Source organism: Cavia porcellus, unplaced genomic scaffold, assembly GCF_034190915.1.
Source record: "Cavia porcellus strain 051 isolate PalLab524CR breed Dunkin Hartley unplaced genomic scaffold, mCavPor4.1 scaffold_13, whole genome shotgun sequence".
NCBI classification, from domain to species: domain Eukaryota; kingdom Metazoa; phylum Chordata; class Mammalia; order Rodentia; family Caviidae; genus Cavia; species Cavia porcellus.
Window position 1 is genome coordinate 19,614,147 of NW_026947496.1, and position 13,900 is coordinate 19,628,046.

At 48.2% G+C, this 13,900-nt stretch overlaps 1 protein-coding gene across 1 annotated transcript in view; it reads left to right on the plus strand.

The window, feature by feature from the left end:
* The first annotated feature begins 1,410 nt into the window (after positions 1 to 1,410).
* Jarid2 (jumonji and AT-rich interaction domain containing 2) overlaps positions 1,411 to 13,900 on the plus strand; it is a 226,800-nt gene continuing 214,310 nt past the window's right edge. The window contains exon 1 of the mRNA XM_003468848.5: positions 1,411 to 2,038. Coding sequence (XP_003468896.3) covers positions 1,994 to 2,038 — 45 coding nt within the window. The 5' untranslated portion in view covers positions 1,411 to 1,993. The remainder of the gene's footprint in view (positions 2,039 to 13,900) is intronic.

The following is a 13,900-nucleotide window of genomic DNA, read 5'->3' on the forward strand; positions in this document are numbered from 1 at the left end:
GTGACAGAGCACAGAAAAATACCACTTCTCTAAAACCACACCTAAATACCAGGAAATTCACCATGCAGAACAGCGACGCGAGACTTGACAAAGTTATTCATAAAACGAGGCCCGAGCGCGTCCCTGGGGCCTGAGACCTAGCTGCTGGCCGATACGGGCCGGGCAGGTGGCAGCTCTTGTGACCGCCCCGGGCCTCCGTGCTCCCACGCACTTTGTCAGTCTCAGGGGCTCGATCCCCATAGTCCGCTTATTCTTGCCTCGAAGCGATCGCATCGCTCGCGGCCGTCCCAGGCCGTGGACGCCCGGGGGTCATTGGCTCCCGGGTCACCAGGGACGTCCCGTGGCCCGAGGTGCGCGGGGGCGAGTAGGGCCGCTAGCCGGGCCAGGGCCGGGTGGCCTTCCCTGGCCGCCGTGCGCGTGGAGACCTGAGCAGCCACGGGACGCGGTGACCTCGAGCCACCCCGGCCGCCCGCGGCGCGCCGGGTGCCAGCACAGGAGGCGCTGTCCTGAGGTGACACCGGCCGCCGGCAGAAGCCGCGGGCCAGGATTCCTCCTGGTGCGCAGCCCAGTTTCCTCAGCATGGGCTCCCCGCCCCCGCGCCGCCCCCCGCAGCGCTCCGGGAGCCCCCGCGTCCCCGCCGCACGCCGCGCGGTTCCTCGATTCCACAGGCGGTTCGCGCCGCGGGTGGGGGCGGGGTGCGGGCTGGGCCGAGCCGGCGCGGGGAGTTCCTAGCTCGCGGACCACACGCTCCGCCGGCCAATCCCGAGCCAGCCTCTCGCGGTGTCGCACGCGGGACACGTCCAAGCGTTTGTTGGCAGGGTCGACGAGGGGGAGGAGGCGGGGAGTAGAAGGGGTGAAGGGGGGATTTTGAGTGACAGACCCCGCAGGGCACGCTGGGAATTGTAGTTTCTGGCACCCGTGGCCATAGCCATTTTGTAGTCGGGGGACTACAACTTCCAGAAGATCAAGGGGACCATTCTAAGGTGCCCCGGGAATAGGAGGCTCTCCCCGGGGCCAGGCGACCTGGGGCATTGGTCCCCGGCTGCCTGGCTGCAGGTAGGCACGAGGGCAGAGGTTGGGGGTCGCGTCTGGCGGCTTTGGGGTGAGCGGCTAGCAGGGGAAAGGGGCTGAGGTGGAGCGACGGAGCGTGCCATGCATTGAGCTAGGGAGACTCTCTCAATTCCGCGCGTGAACTCGGCGTGGGAGCGATCTGGGAGGACGTGTCCGGGAAGTGTCTGTGAAGGGCTTTCGGGTGTCTACCCCACAGGGCTGCGGGAACTCTCCTGACTGTGCCAGGAGCTGTGGGCGCCGGGATGGGCAGGCCCCCGGTGGCTGAGCTGTGGGAGTTTTCGGCTGGTGTGCGGCGGGGAATTAGCCGAGGAGCCCTAACTTGTATAAAAGCAGAGTCCATTTAAAGTTGGGCAGGATAGCCTCTCTCTCATTGGTCAGGGCGCTTGGAAAAAAGAGACTCGGCGAGCCCTCGCCGTGGTGCTCCGCCGCCGCCGCCGCCGCTGGAGTTGACTCTTCTCGCACTGCTGCTGCAGCACAAACGTGACTTCCAACGTTTTTTATTTATCTTTCCCTTTTCTTTTCCAAGATGTAACTACAGATCAGACACTAAGGACCTTCACGTTTCGCTGATGTAGTTTTTGGAGGAAAAAAGGGGGGGAGTGAAGGGCGTCGGTTTTTTTTTTTCTTTTTTTTTGTGTTGTATGTGTTTCGGGGGAAATTTTCCATTATGAGTGTTTTACTAAAGTGAATTTTTTTGTTTGCTTCGTTCGTCTTTGGCTCTTGTTTCTTTTTTTTTCCTTCCCAATTTCGGATTTATTTCAAGGCGAATCTGGCTTTGGGGAAAGAGGAAGAAAAGTCGGATTACAAGATCAACCACCACCACCAACAATAAAAACCACCAGGATATTTTTTTGCAAATTTCTGACGGCTTTAAATTCATGAAGCAATTGTCCCCTTTTGCAATCAGCATTTGGATCTCAGAATGAGCAAGGAAAGACCCAAGAGGAATATCATTCACAAGAAATACGTAAGTGCTCCTAACAACACATCCTTTGACTTGCAGTTTTAAGCAATGGCTGTGAATGTCAAGTTTATAGATAATTCTGCAGCTGAAGGGTTTTAAACACAGCGTCCGGTAAGGCTGTTTCTTTCTTTTCTGAAAGAGGGCTTTTCAGGCAAAGTCGTGTCTGCCTAGTTTGGTTGAAAAAACAGATTTGTGTAGAGATATCTCGAGTGAATAAATTGACCTCGAATGACACAACCATAATCTAGTTTTAGATGAAAGGCAAGGGATTTTGGTGGAGCTTGGGGTAAGGGGTGGCTGTCGTAATGTAACTAAACTGCATTCTCGGGCGGATTTGGTCCCGTATTGCACTTTGCATGCAAATGAGCCTATTATTATTGCTAATGTTATTGGGAACGTCGTGTAAGGCGTGTGTTGGAACCCCTTTAAGTTTCAATTGAGGGTCCGATATGGCGATCTTCTTGCATTGGTACATCAAATTTTATGTATGTGGTCGTTTGGGCTTATCTGGTTTGCTACATAAACCAGTTGGGAATCATGTTACAGCGAATGCATTTGTTGGGATTGACTTTAATAAGGAGGCTGGTTTTGTTTAATTCATAGTTTGCAGTTTTTGGGGAAAAGGCACACACTATGGCTAATGTTTCTAAGTATGTATGTGAATGCATATATAAGTGACTACAAATAATTTAACCGGGCTCTTGAAATTAGGTGATTATTCTGAGATTTAAGTGGTCTGGAATAGTTAAATTTGTTTTGTGCATAGTACATCTACGTTTTGATTGGCATAGTGAGTGTTTTTGTTTTGTGTGTGGTGCCTTTTTTTAAGTTTGGGGGGAGGGAGCAAAGAGGGGGACCGAGGGATTAACCAAATACGCTCTCGAGTGATCGGTGATTAGCTGCATGCTTTAAAGCAAAGAACTCATCCCCCCCCCGCCCCCGAAAAAGGCCAAATGAGCATACATAAGGAATAATGAAACGTTACAAGAAAGTTTTATTTAACTCGAGTCGACAAATTGGTGTTAATATTTTCCCTTTCTGATCTGTGTGGAGTGTGTAATGGGAGATGACCTCCGGGGCAGTGGTTTTGTAAAAAATACATTTAATGGAAAAGCTGAATGCCTGTTCTGGAGGGCCGATCCCTAATCTTGATATGTAAACTTCAACTGTGAAAGAAATGCAAGGTTAAATAATCAAGCTCAACTTAAAAAGCTGTTCCAGAAGGAATTTAAGAATTAAAATACATCCGCATTGCAGAGGGCTGGGTAGAAAGCAATGGACTCGTTTCAACTCGGGCTGCACAAACTGCACGGGGACAACCTTGCCTCTGAGTGTGGATACCTTCCCCCGGCAAGTCTGTTTCGGATGCAGCCACAAAGCAAATGGGGTAGAACTTGGACAAGAACTGCCCCCCTCCTGTCCCGGACCTCGTTAAGTTGCAGAGCTGAGCGGGGTGGGTTTTTTTTGTTGCTGGTGGCTCGGGGGTCGCGTCGAGCTCCGGCGTCCGGGCGCGAGCTCTTTGCCGGCGTTGGCCTCGGAAGGCAGGGCACGAGTTCCTTCTGCTGGAGCGGAGCCCGGGTCCCCCGCGTGTTCGAGTCGGCGGCGACCGCGGCGGGGAGGGCGCGCGGGGGGTCGCGGCGGGCTTGGCCGGGCCGGGCGGGCGCGCGCGTATGGCCTGTAGGGGGCGGACTCGGGGCTCCGGCGCCCGGGGCTGCCTGTGCTCTCCGGCTGGCTGGCGGGCGGGCGCGTGGGTGGGGCGCGGGGGCGACGGGGCCCGCGGGAGGGGAGCGGCGGCGCGCGGGGGCGTGTCAGGAGGGGGCGCGCGGAGCACAGCTGCAGAGGGCGCCCCCGCCGCGCGCACGGCGGAGCATGGCGGCGGCGGCCCGGCCGGCTCCGGCGGCCCTGCCCGCCGGCTCCGGCGCGGTCTCTGAGCAACAGGTTAAGCCGGCGAAACGTCAGCGCGCCCCCTCCCCGCCCCCCGGCCTCCCCGCCGCGCCCCCGAGCCCCCGCCCTCTTGGGCTCCCTCCGCCCCCCGCGGCTCCCCGTTCCAGGCGGGGAGCGGCCGCGGTCTGTTGTCATTGTGACGTCACAAAGGGACGGGCCCGGGTGGAACCTTCCCCTCCTCCGTGACGTCAGAAGCCAGGCGGGAGGTTCCAGGCGCGGCGGGGCCGCGGGGGCGGGAGCGGCGCGGCGGGGGCGGAGGAGGAGGAGGAGGATGGACCCAGCCCCTGCCTTCCGCGCCGGAGTGCGGCGCGTCCCTCCAGGTGAGCGCTGGGCAACCTTTGGTCCCCCGACCGGTGCCACCAGCCCTCGTGCTGATGCCACTGGGCGGGTGGGGAGCTGGGAGGCACCTCGCTTCTGCTGGAATGTTTTCACGTCAGTTCCAGGTCTCCTGCTGCGGTTGCATTTACTACCGTGACTGCCCGGCTACTGTGATGCCCTAGCCTGAGCTAATGACGACCGGGAAACTGTATTCGCGGAAGCCTTTGCTTTGTGGGCGGACCGTGTGGTGCAGTTGGCCACTTTGTCATTTTAGGTCGTGTCCGGAGTGTCTTGGCAAGGATGTGGCATGTTTCTCGTTTAAGGGGGATACCGCCCAGCAGCAGCTGTTGCTTTTTCTGGAAGCCTGAGGTTACAGGGTGGCGAGCCCTCTTGGAGCTGTCAGGTCTTTGCTTGTTGAGGTCCCGGGTGAGGGAAGACTTTTTACTTAAGATTGTTGAGTCTCAAGGGTGTTCTGTGCTTCATTCTTTCCAACCGAACCAGTGGCTCACACTTTGCCTGCCACTGCTCGCTTTCGTTAAAACGGGAAAAGTAATACCTGCCTTGTCACTTTGCTAAGGCTCCGAGATGGTTGTGTGGGTGAAAGATGTAAAACAGACGGCTCCTTTTTAAGTTGGGCAGCCTTATGCAGAACTGGTAGAAGGCTGCACCATCTCATTGCCTGCGATTGGTCTTAAAAGCCTTACCTGCCTGTCGAGTTGGCATTTAGTTTACTTACTGCATTAGCAAAGCACAGTTTGGAGGTGTGTTTGTGGCTGCTAGGCTTTGGGAGAAATTATTGTATTTCTTTTTTTGAGACAAGGTCTTGCTGACCTTGAACTGCAATCCTCCTGTTTCAGCCTCCTGAGTGCACAGGGATTACAAGTGTGCACCACCAGGCCCATGATATATTTTTTACTAAATGACGTCTTTGAAAAACTCATAAATTGGAATATAGTTCTGGCTTAACTGTGTTGGCACGACTCAGCACCTTAAACAACTAGGAATATTTGTCTTTTCGAGCTCCAGTCCACTTGGACAGTAAAACAGTTGCATGTTTTGCCCGATGAATATTTTCTGCCGTTTTTATCACTCTGCTGGCTATTCTTAGAATAAGGGGATATCCAGACTTTACAACAATTTGGTTTTAGTGTTGTCGCAGATATTAGCTTCAAATAAATTTTCTGCCACAGAAAGATCTGAATCATGAAGTTAGCATGAAAACAAATTACCCGTTTGATTTCTAGGGCTGTTCAAGCAGAATTTTGCCACTAGGCTGTAAGTTTTGAAGTATTTAGTTTTCCTGATTTAAAAGTACAGTGTGATTAAAAAAACGATGTATACCTCAATCATACTGAAAAGCAGAAGTTGCTGTACTGCCTGCCATACAGTCATAAAGAGTAAAAGAGTAGGAAGGGTTATGCTAATGTAAAGAATTTGCATTTGTAGCTTCTTGTTTTTTATTCTTTCCTCTTACAAAAAATTGTACAATGAGATTTTCTTTTGCTGATTTGGGGGAAAGAATGCACGTACATAGGTTATTTAATTGCCACATTTTTCATTTCCTGGGGGCATTTGGATGACTTTTGTTCTTGTTTCTAGTAGTGGAAAACTTTGCCCTTTTCTCTTTGCAGTACTACGAATTGAACCCAGGGCCTTTCCACTGATCTGTATCCACCCCTTTGTGTTTTGAAGTCACTGAGTTGCCCAATTGGGCTCCAGTTTGCCGTACTTTTGCCTCCACTACAGAGAATACTGGGATTATAGGCATTTACTCTCATGCCTGGCTACTTTTTCCACTTTCATATTGAGTGAAGGCGGATGCAATTTAACAGAGGAGAGGGTACAAATCAGGTTCAAAGTTTGTCACTAAAATTTAAAATGAAAAATAGAATGCCTAAGTAGTCCAGCTGCCCAACTTGGGTTGTTAACCTGGCTTATCTTTGCCACTGGTTCAAATAACCAGCTGGAATCTTTTGTACTTAAGAGTATAATGAATATTTTTCCTTACAGTTGGTTAGACCTCAGCCCTTTGGGTTAAGGCAATTGATGATCAGCTACTTTGGAAATTACTCCAGTGTTAAAATATACCCTGCTCAAAAGCTAAAGTTTCTTCCATGAGAATGAAAAGACTATTTGCAATAATGTCTGTTACATTCACAGAATTGTTCTATAGCCTTTCCAAGAAGACAAGAGGAAAATCATAAGCCTAGCGCATAAATACTTGGTGAAAGCTGAACTTAGGAGTATTTTTCACCAGGATGCCAGGAGGAGCTAGACCCCTGATTTTACTATTCTGGTTGCATTGCGCTAATCCCTCATGTTTCAGGCCCTCTCCTATGAAGGATTGCAGTGTCTGCCTTCCCAACTCAGCTCCTGCCAGTCCAACCCACTTGCCCTTGAGCACCAAAAGCGCTGGCAGATGCCCCAGCAGTGGCTCTGGCCAGTGGGCAGCTCTGGGGTGTGCCCCTGTTCCCTTTGGCTCCCACCCAGAAGCCTTGCCAAGTATCAGTTGTTTGTTCCCAAGTCTGGTTTTTCCAGTAGGACTTATTATTGTAATTACAATTAAATATTATGTAAGCCTTGAAATGAGTGTGAAAAGAGTGGGTTTCTGTGAAAAATACATTGAAGTCTTGGTAAAAGTCAGTTATTTAAAAAAAAAAAAAGTTATCACAGGTAAAAGATTCTGTGGATTCTGCACACGTTGCTCTGCAAGTCACAGAAGAGGCGTACTTAGAAATGCAACCATGACCCCGAATGAAAAGATTAGCAACTGAAAGTGCATTTGTGTACTTAAGTTAAAATGCTGTGGTTATCTTTTTTTTTTTTTTTTGTCTTTTTCATTTTTATTGGTACCGGGGATCAAACTCACGACCGCCTGCTTGCAAGGCAGGTACTTATGCCGCTGAGCTAAATCCCCAGCGGCCCCTCCCCCCTTTTTTTTTAATGTGGGTTTTTCTTCTTTTTCCCTACCTAACGAACTTGTTTCCATGAACTGGCTAACTTCTGGTCCCTGTCACCTTTGATCTCACTTCCAAATGTATTTAGTTTTAATTCCCACCCATAATGTGGATGTCACTAATTTATGCCATGAAGCATAGGTAAAATGTGGATCAAGTTTAGTCTTAACCTCTTGGAGTGATTTGTGTTACTTTTTAGAGTTGGTAAGTAACTGGATGGCAGGGTGCAGAAAGATGAGATTTTATACCTCACTCATGGAATTCAGGAGCTTGTGTTATGTGACCTGGCAACTTTATTGCTGATGCCTTCCATTTCAAGCCTTTAAATTCACTGCATAATGAAAATTGGATGTTTCATAGTTTGAAATAAACATATGTGTGTATTTTATTCTGTAGATAATTCCACTTTTTCCTGTGGGTCCCCAACTTATTGTGTTTTTCTGTTTTGTTTTAAGCTGGGATGTCACTCTGTAGTCTAGGTTGACCTTGCACCCTTGAACTCCTATATGGTCTAAGCTGGCATCAAACTCAGTGATCCTCATGCCTCAAGCTCCTGGGTGCTGGGGTTACTGACTCCTCAGTGACTTTGCCAAGCTCTGGCCTTCCCTTTTTCTTATGTTTATCTGTTGTCTTTCCTATAATTGATTCATTATTGTGGGTTTCTTTCATCTCAGGAGAGGAAAACTGGTCGCCTTAGTTATAAAGCCAGGCCTTTTTGTTTGCATTTTGGTGGTGCCCTGGGGATGGAACCCAGGTGCTCCTGTGCTCTAGGCTGTACCTCTGAGTGATACTCCCAGTCCACATTTTAAAGGTTTTAATTGTTCTTGGGACATAGTCCACTGACAACACGAGGCTCTTTATTTAGGGTTTTTCCTTTGGGTTCTGATGCAGATGCGATCACAAAAAGTGGAGCTGACCCATTTACTGCTGGCGGCACTTGCCTGCCACTGCCAGGACTCTTGAGCTGTCACTGGCTGGTGGCTTTTGCCTTTCTTACTCTCAAGTCAGGGCCTCTGGGGTGGAAGGGGCTGTGTGGCCCCAGAAGCCGTGGTCAGGAAATCCCTAGGCCTGTAGGTCTCTGGGTTTCTTCCTGTGGATACTGGGCAGCTGGTCTTACCCCAGAGGTCACTGTGGTTGTGAGGGTGCTGCCCATCTCCCTTGGGGTTCTGTGCTATTTGAAGACTCTGGCTGGAAGTGCCTGGATTGGAGAAAAGACACTTTCAGTTAGCTGTCCACGCAGCATCGGAAAGAGATGACCCTGTCAGTTCTGAAATAACCGCCCACATTGTGGTTTCCATATCGAGTTCACATGACAAAAGGGGCTTTTGAGTCCATTTTACAGAAGAAAAACCCAAGGTGAATGGACAGATACTGTGCTATGATTAAAGGCTGTGTTTCCTCCTGAGGAGGTTTTTTTAGTTCATATGAGACAGAGGCAAAATGTATCATCCCTGCAGCCCTGTGAGGGAGAGAAATGGCCACCGAAAGGGCTTTTGGCAACCTTTGGAGAGGCTTTTCCCTTGAGAAAATTGGGGAAGTGAGAGTGATTTTTGTCAGCTTCCGAAAGCCAGAAGTGTGTCAGTCTGTATTGTGTGTTGATGATTTTTGTCGTTTTGTTTTGGTTTTTGGAGACAGGGTCTCATGTTTTGCAGTTCAGACTGTCCTTGAACTCATTAGGTGGCCTACTGCATTGAACTTGTAATGATCTTCCTGCCTCAGCCTCCTGAGTACAGGGGTTGTTGTAGGCCACTACACTGGGTTCTGTTGTTTTCAAAAGGAGCTACCCCCTCTATCCCAGCTGCTTGTCTCTTTGACTAGTTGTTGGAAGAGTCCAGGTATTAGTACACTTGAGACTGGCTGGCCTGTGCTCAGTGACTTTACAGTTGTCCCCACCACACCTTTGGGTGGCCAGAGGGCTGCACCTCTCGCTGCTTCCTGGAACAGGTTTGGTTCCCAGGGCTGTTGACAGCGGGGTCTGTATGTTGCCTTGCACTACTGTATTGTCCCTGACACTGCTGCTTAGAGGACAGAACATGGGGGACTGGAGAAAGTCACAGATGTTGCCCTGGGCCCTCTCCAGGGCCTGAGCCATCCGTTAAAGCGCTGTCTGGATGTGTTCATGAGAGAGCCTGATAATGGGAATCATTCATAGTCACAGTCATCAGGGTGCAGTTTTCACGCACAGGAATCCTACCAGAGTTGGGGCTGTCTGAAAGGCTGACATTGGAGTGTAAATTCTAATTTTGTGGGTCTCCTGTCAAGTTCTCCCAGTCCTTGAAGAAGACTAGTGAGTGTTGAAGTATGGTCAGCAGCAGTGTTGGGTTACTGTGAATCCTAGAAGACTAACAATGGGTTGCCAGAATTTTGCCCTTCTGTATTTGGTATAAGCTGTTTCCTCATCTACACTGTGTTTTTGAATACACACAGTAGGTTGTTTCTATCTTTTTGAGACAGGGTTTCACTGTGCATTTCAGGCTGGCCTCGAACTTAACAGCAATCCTCCTGAGATCCTCCTGCCTCAGCCTTGAGAGTGCTGGTGGCCACACACTAGTTTGTTTCTAGCAGCATATTTATTGGGTGGGGTGAGCCACAAGGGATGGGTTGTAAGCTACTGTTGTCAAGAGACAACCCTTGTTTACTGGGACAGCAGCCCAACTATTTCTGTTGACCAACTTGGCCTGCAAATTGTGGAAGATCTTTTGGCATCTGTTTTATTGCTCTCTTAAAATCTGGGTGGTTCATTCTCTATTATTTCCTAACCACCGTGTTGGTGAGTGAGGGTTTGAGCTACAATAGTTGAGTGTATTATCTTTTGATTCTCATTTTTGCCAGCTGCTGAAGTCTTTGGTGCCTGTGGGGGCAGAAACAGGTGCCAGGAGGAAATGAGAAGGGATTAGGACTGAGCGTGTGTTTCTTGCATTTATTCCTCCCATAGGTTTGGAAGGGGGGGCTGAATGAACGCTTACTCTGTTAATAGTGTTGGCCCTGTGTATATGCCTTGTTAGTACTAGTGCATAGGCTTCGGGCATGAAATCCCTCAGGTTTGGACAGGTGTGTGTGTGTGTGTGTGTGTGTGTGTGTGTGTGGCATATTGGGTGTGGAACCCAGGGCCTTTGCATTCCCAGTCCTTTTTTGTTTTTTGGTTTGAGACAATCTTGCTAAGTCACTGAGTTGCTCAGGCTGGGCTTGAACTTGTGATCTGTCTCAAGCATCCTATTTTGAATATACAAGGTTGTTCCGCAACAGTGGACAGACTTGGGAATGTGAGCTGAGTTTAAATTGCCACTGGCTGGGGGTGGTGGCGAACATCTGTTATCCCAACCCTCAGGAGGCTGAGGTATGAGGATTGCTGAGTTTGAGACCAGCCTAGGCTAGAAAGTTGAGTTCAAGGCCGGCCTGAACTACATGTGAAACCATGTCTCAAAAAGGCCAAAAATAAAAGGAAAAAGAAAAAAAAAAAGTTTGGCTTTGTGTTAAGCTGGCTGAGTGACCCTGGGCAAGCTGCATACCCTTGTTGAACTATTTCCTCATTTGGACAATTTGTTCCGTGCACCTTACAGACATTGCTGGGAGAGCCAGGGAGATTTTTGATGCGAAAGCACTTTGTAAACTGCATACTGCTGCACAAATGCTCAAGGTATTATTACACAGTTGGAAATCACCAATTTGGAGACATCAGGCCTGCCTGCGGCCTTCCTAGCTGACTCAGAAATAAAGGAATCCAATGAAATCCGGAGCAAGCAGCAGAACCACTGTGGGATTTAGAGCAAGGCTTTAAACAGCAGAAGGTGATTCAGTGCCACCTCGCACTTCCGCCTCCACCCTCACCCCATATTGGTTGTTGAATGTCTGCTGTATCAGCCAACACCTGACTTTCAAACTTGTCTGGGTGATTCATTAGGAAGAGGGAGATTGAGGGTGTTTTTTTTTTTTTTTTTGAAATTCAGTATGTAACCCAGCAGCCTCCGGAGTGCTGTGATCACAGGCATGTGCCACCTTGCCTGGTGAGAATTAAGATTACTGGTGCTGAATCTGGGCATGAAGATGTTTAACCGAGATGTTCAAAGTACAGTCAGTCCTGAGGGAATAGTCCTTGAAATTTCGAATCTGATCATGTCCTTGTGGCCCTCAGATTAAGCCAAGTCCAGCCTCTGTAACTTCTGAGCATGGTTCTTTCCTTGCGCAGTGGATGGATTTCCTGAGGCCAGTGTTTCTCTGGGACCTATGGGGTGGCCTGTTGTTCCCTCCTCAAGTTGGGCAGAGCAGGACTGTGTCTCTGGTGCACAGACTCATGGCACCTTTTTTAGGGTGCAGTTGTCTACGTGTCCCACCTTATGTAGCCCTAAATGAATAGGGCCTGGTTTTTGTAAGCCATTGTGGGTCAGTATTAACAGCCAGCACATAGTACGCCATCAAGAACTACTTGAGTTAGAGCTTTTGGTGTTGTATATCAAATACTACCTACCTAGTAGTGGAAGGGAATCGTGGATCTAATAGAAAAATATGGAATTCACTAATCAGAGTTTCTGACTCCTGTAACATTAAAAGAAAAAAAAATTTTTTTTTCAATATTGGAGATTAAAACCAGGTCCTTTGCATTTGTATTGAGCTTGGTCTCCAGCTTCTTTTTATTTTGGGATAGAATCTTTTTTTTTTTTTTTTTTTTTTTTTTTTTTGGTCTTTTTCCTTTTTTATCGCTACCAGGGATCGAACTCAACGACTGCCTGCTTGCAAGGCAGGCACTTATGCCGCTGAGCTAAATCCCCAGCCCCTGGGATAGAATCTTGATAAATTGCCTGGGCTGGCCTGGAACTTGTCGAGCCTCCTGCTTCAACCTCCCTTGTTCTATTTGACAACTGGATGCAGATAACACATTTTTAGTGTAGGCAAACCAGGTCATGAAATCCAGCCAGCACACCCCAAGAGGGCTAGAAGGCACCCACTGGTGTAGTCTTTGACACATCCTTGCCATGTGCTTCCTTTCAGGTATAGATACCCTCTTCATTATCGTGGTAACTGCATTAAGTGACTTATTTTCATGGAGAAATAAAATTCGCCTGTAATCCCCATACCTAATTAAGCCACTGGGCATTTCCTTTGGTGAAAGTGACTTTGCTGTATGTGAAATCATTCCTACCAGATCGAAATTATTGAAATCAAATTCACTTGTAGATGTATAGTTTTACATACATGGGTTCATTATTTGTTACTTGCACTTACATCTGACCTGAAATTATCAAAACACAATTATTTGCAGTGGTCACAGGCCCTCGGGTGACACATGTCCCCTTCATGTGTCCCCCTTGATGGCTTTCCCACAGGGTTAGGGCTGTTGTACAGAGTGATCTATTTGTGTAGCACATTTTGTGTCTTGTTTGCAGTTCACACAGAATCACTGACGCAGAAGTACCTGGGTTTCCGTTTCGATCCCTTGTACCACGTCTCTTTCTTGGCGAGAGCCCGTGCTAATTTATTAGTTCACACACAGTGCGTGTTAGGCCAGCGGGTTTGTTTGTTTGTCGGCTTTTAAAAACCAATAGAGGCACTTGTAACAAGTAGTAAAGATGTCAGTTGAGTTTTATTTAAGTTTCTATTTTCTTTCCTTGTCCTCTCTCAGGGCATTTAGAACTAAATGAGATAAGATATGTGAAAGCACTTTGTAAAACAAAATTGCTTGAAGAACACCATGTGTTATTAGTCAGAAGGGCTCCAGTAGTGAAGGTGAGGGCTGGTACAGCTGTACAATTACATATTTTATATTTACTGGGTTCCTTTTTTTGTGTGAAGTGATGGAAGTGCTTAAGTAATAAAGATGACCCAGAGTCACATTTGTTTGCCCATGTGATTTCAGCCCAAAGGTGGGCTTTGGCTTTCAGTTACACTAATGCAAACCAACCCCCCACCCTGCCCCTTTGTGTTACCAGTTCAGGGTCTTTGTACTGGGTTATACCCCCAAACCCAGCCCTATTTTACTTTGTTTTTTATTTGGAGACAGTGTCTCACTAAATCACTTAAGTTGCAAATGCTGGGCTTGAGCTGGAGTCTCTTACCTTAGCCTCTTGGAGGGCAGGGATTACAAGGTGTGTTACCACCACGTCTGGTTTGGCGTTTGAAAGTGTGATACTGCCCTCATCCTGGGAGGATTTATAGTTTAATTAAGAGCAAAGTTGCAAAAACACTTGAACATAGTGTTGGCTTTGGAGTCATACTGAAGTTGAGAATGTTGGCTCTGTTTACATATTTGTGAATTTTGGTTTTTTTTTTGGAGGGGTGACAAGGTCTTACTGTAGTTATTCAGGCTGGCCTTAAATTCACAGTGCTCCTCCTGCCTCAGCCTCCTGAGTGCTGGGATTAGACTACCCAGCCCTACCATTTCCTGCTACATATTGGTGATCTTGGGTGAATCACTTAACCTTTCAGTTTTTTCATCTATAAAATGGGGGAGAATTATAGCCTCAGTATTGGTCCTTTAAGGTCATTTGGGAGGCCGAATCAAATACAAGGTCACTAGCTAGACCATGTGATTTGAGTCCTGCAGGTCTTTGTGACTGTAATTCTCCAACTTCAAGTTGAAGAGAGAATAATATTTCTGCATCAGTGCTGACTTCAACGTGTTCCAGTTGCCCAAGGAAGATAGAAATTAAAA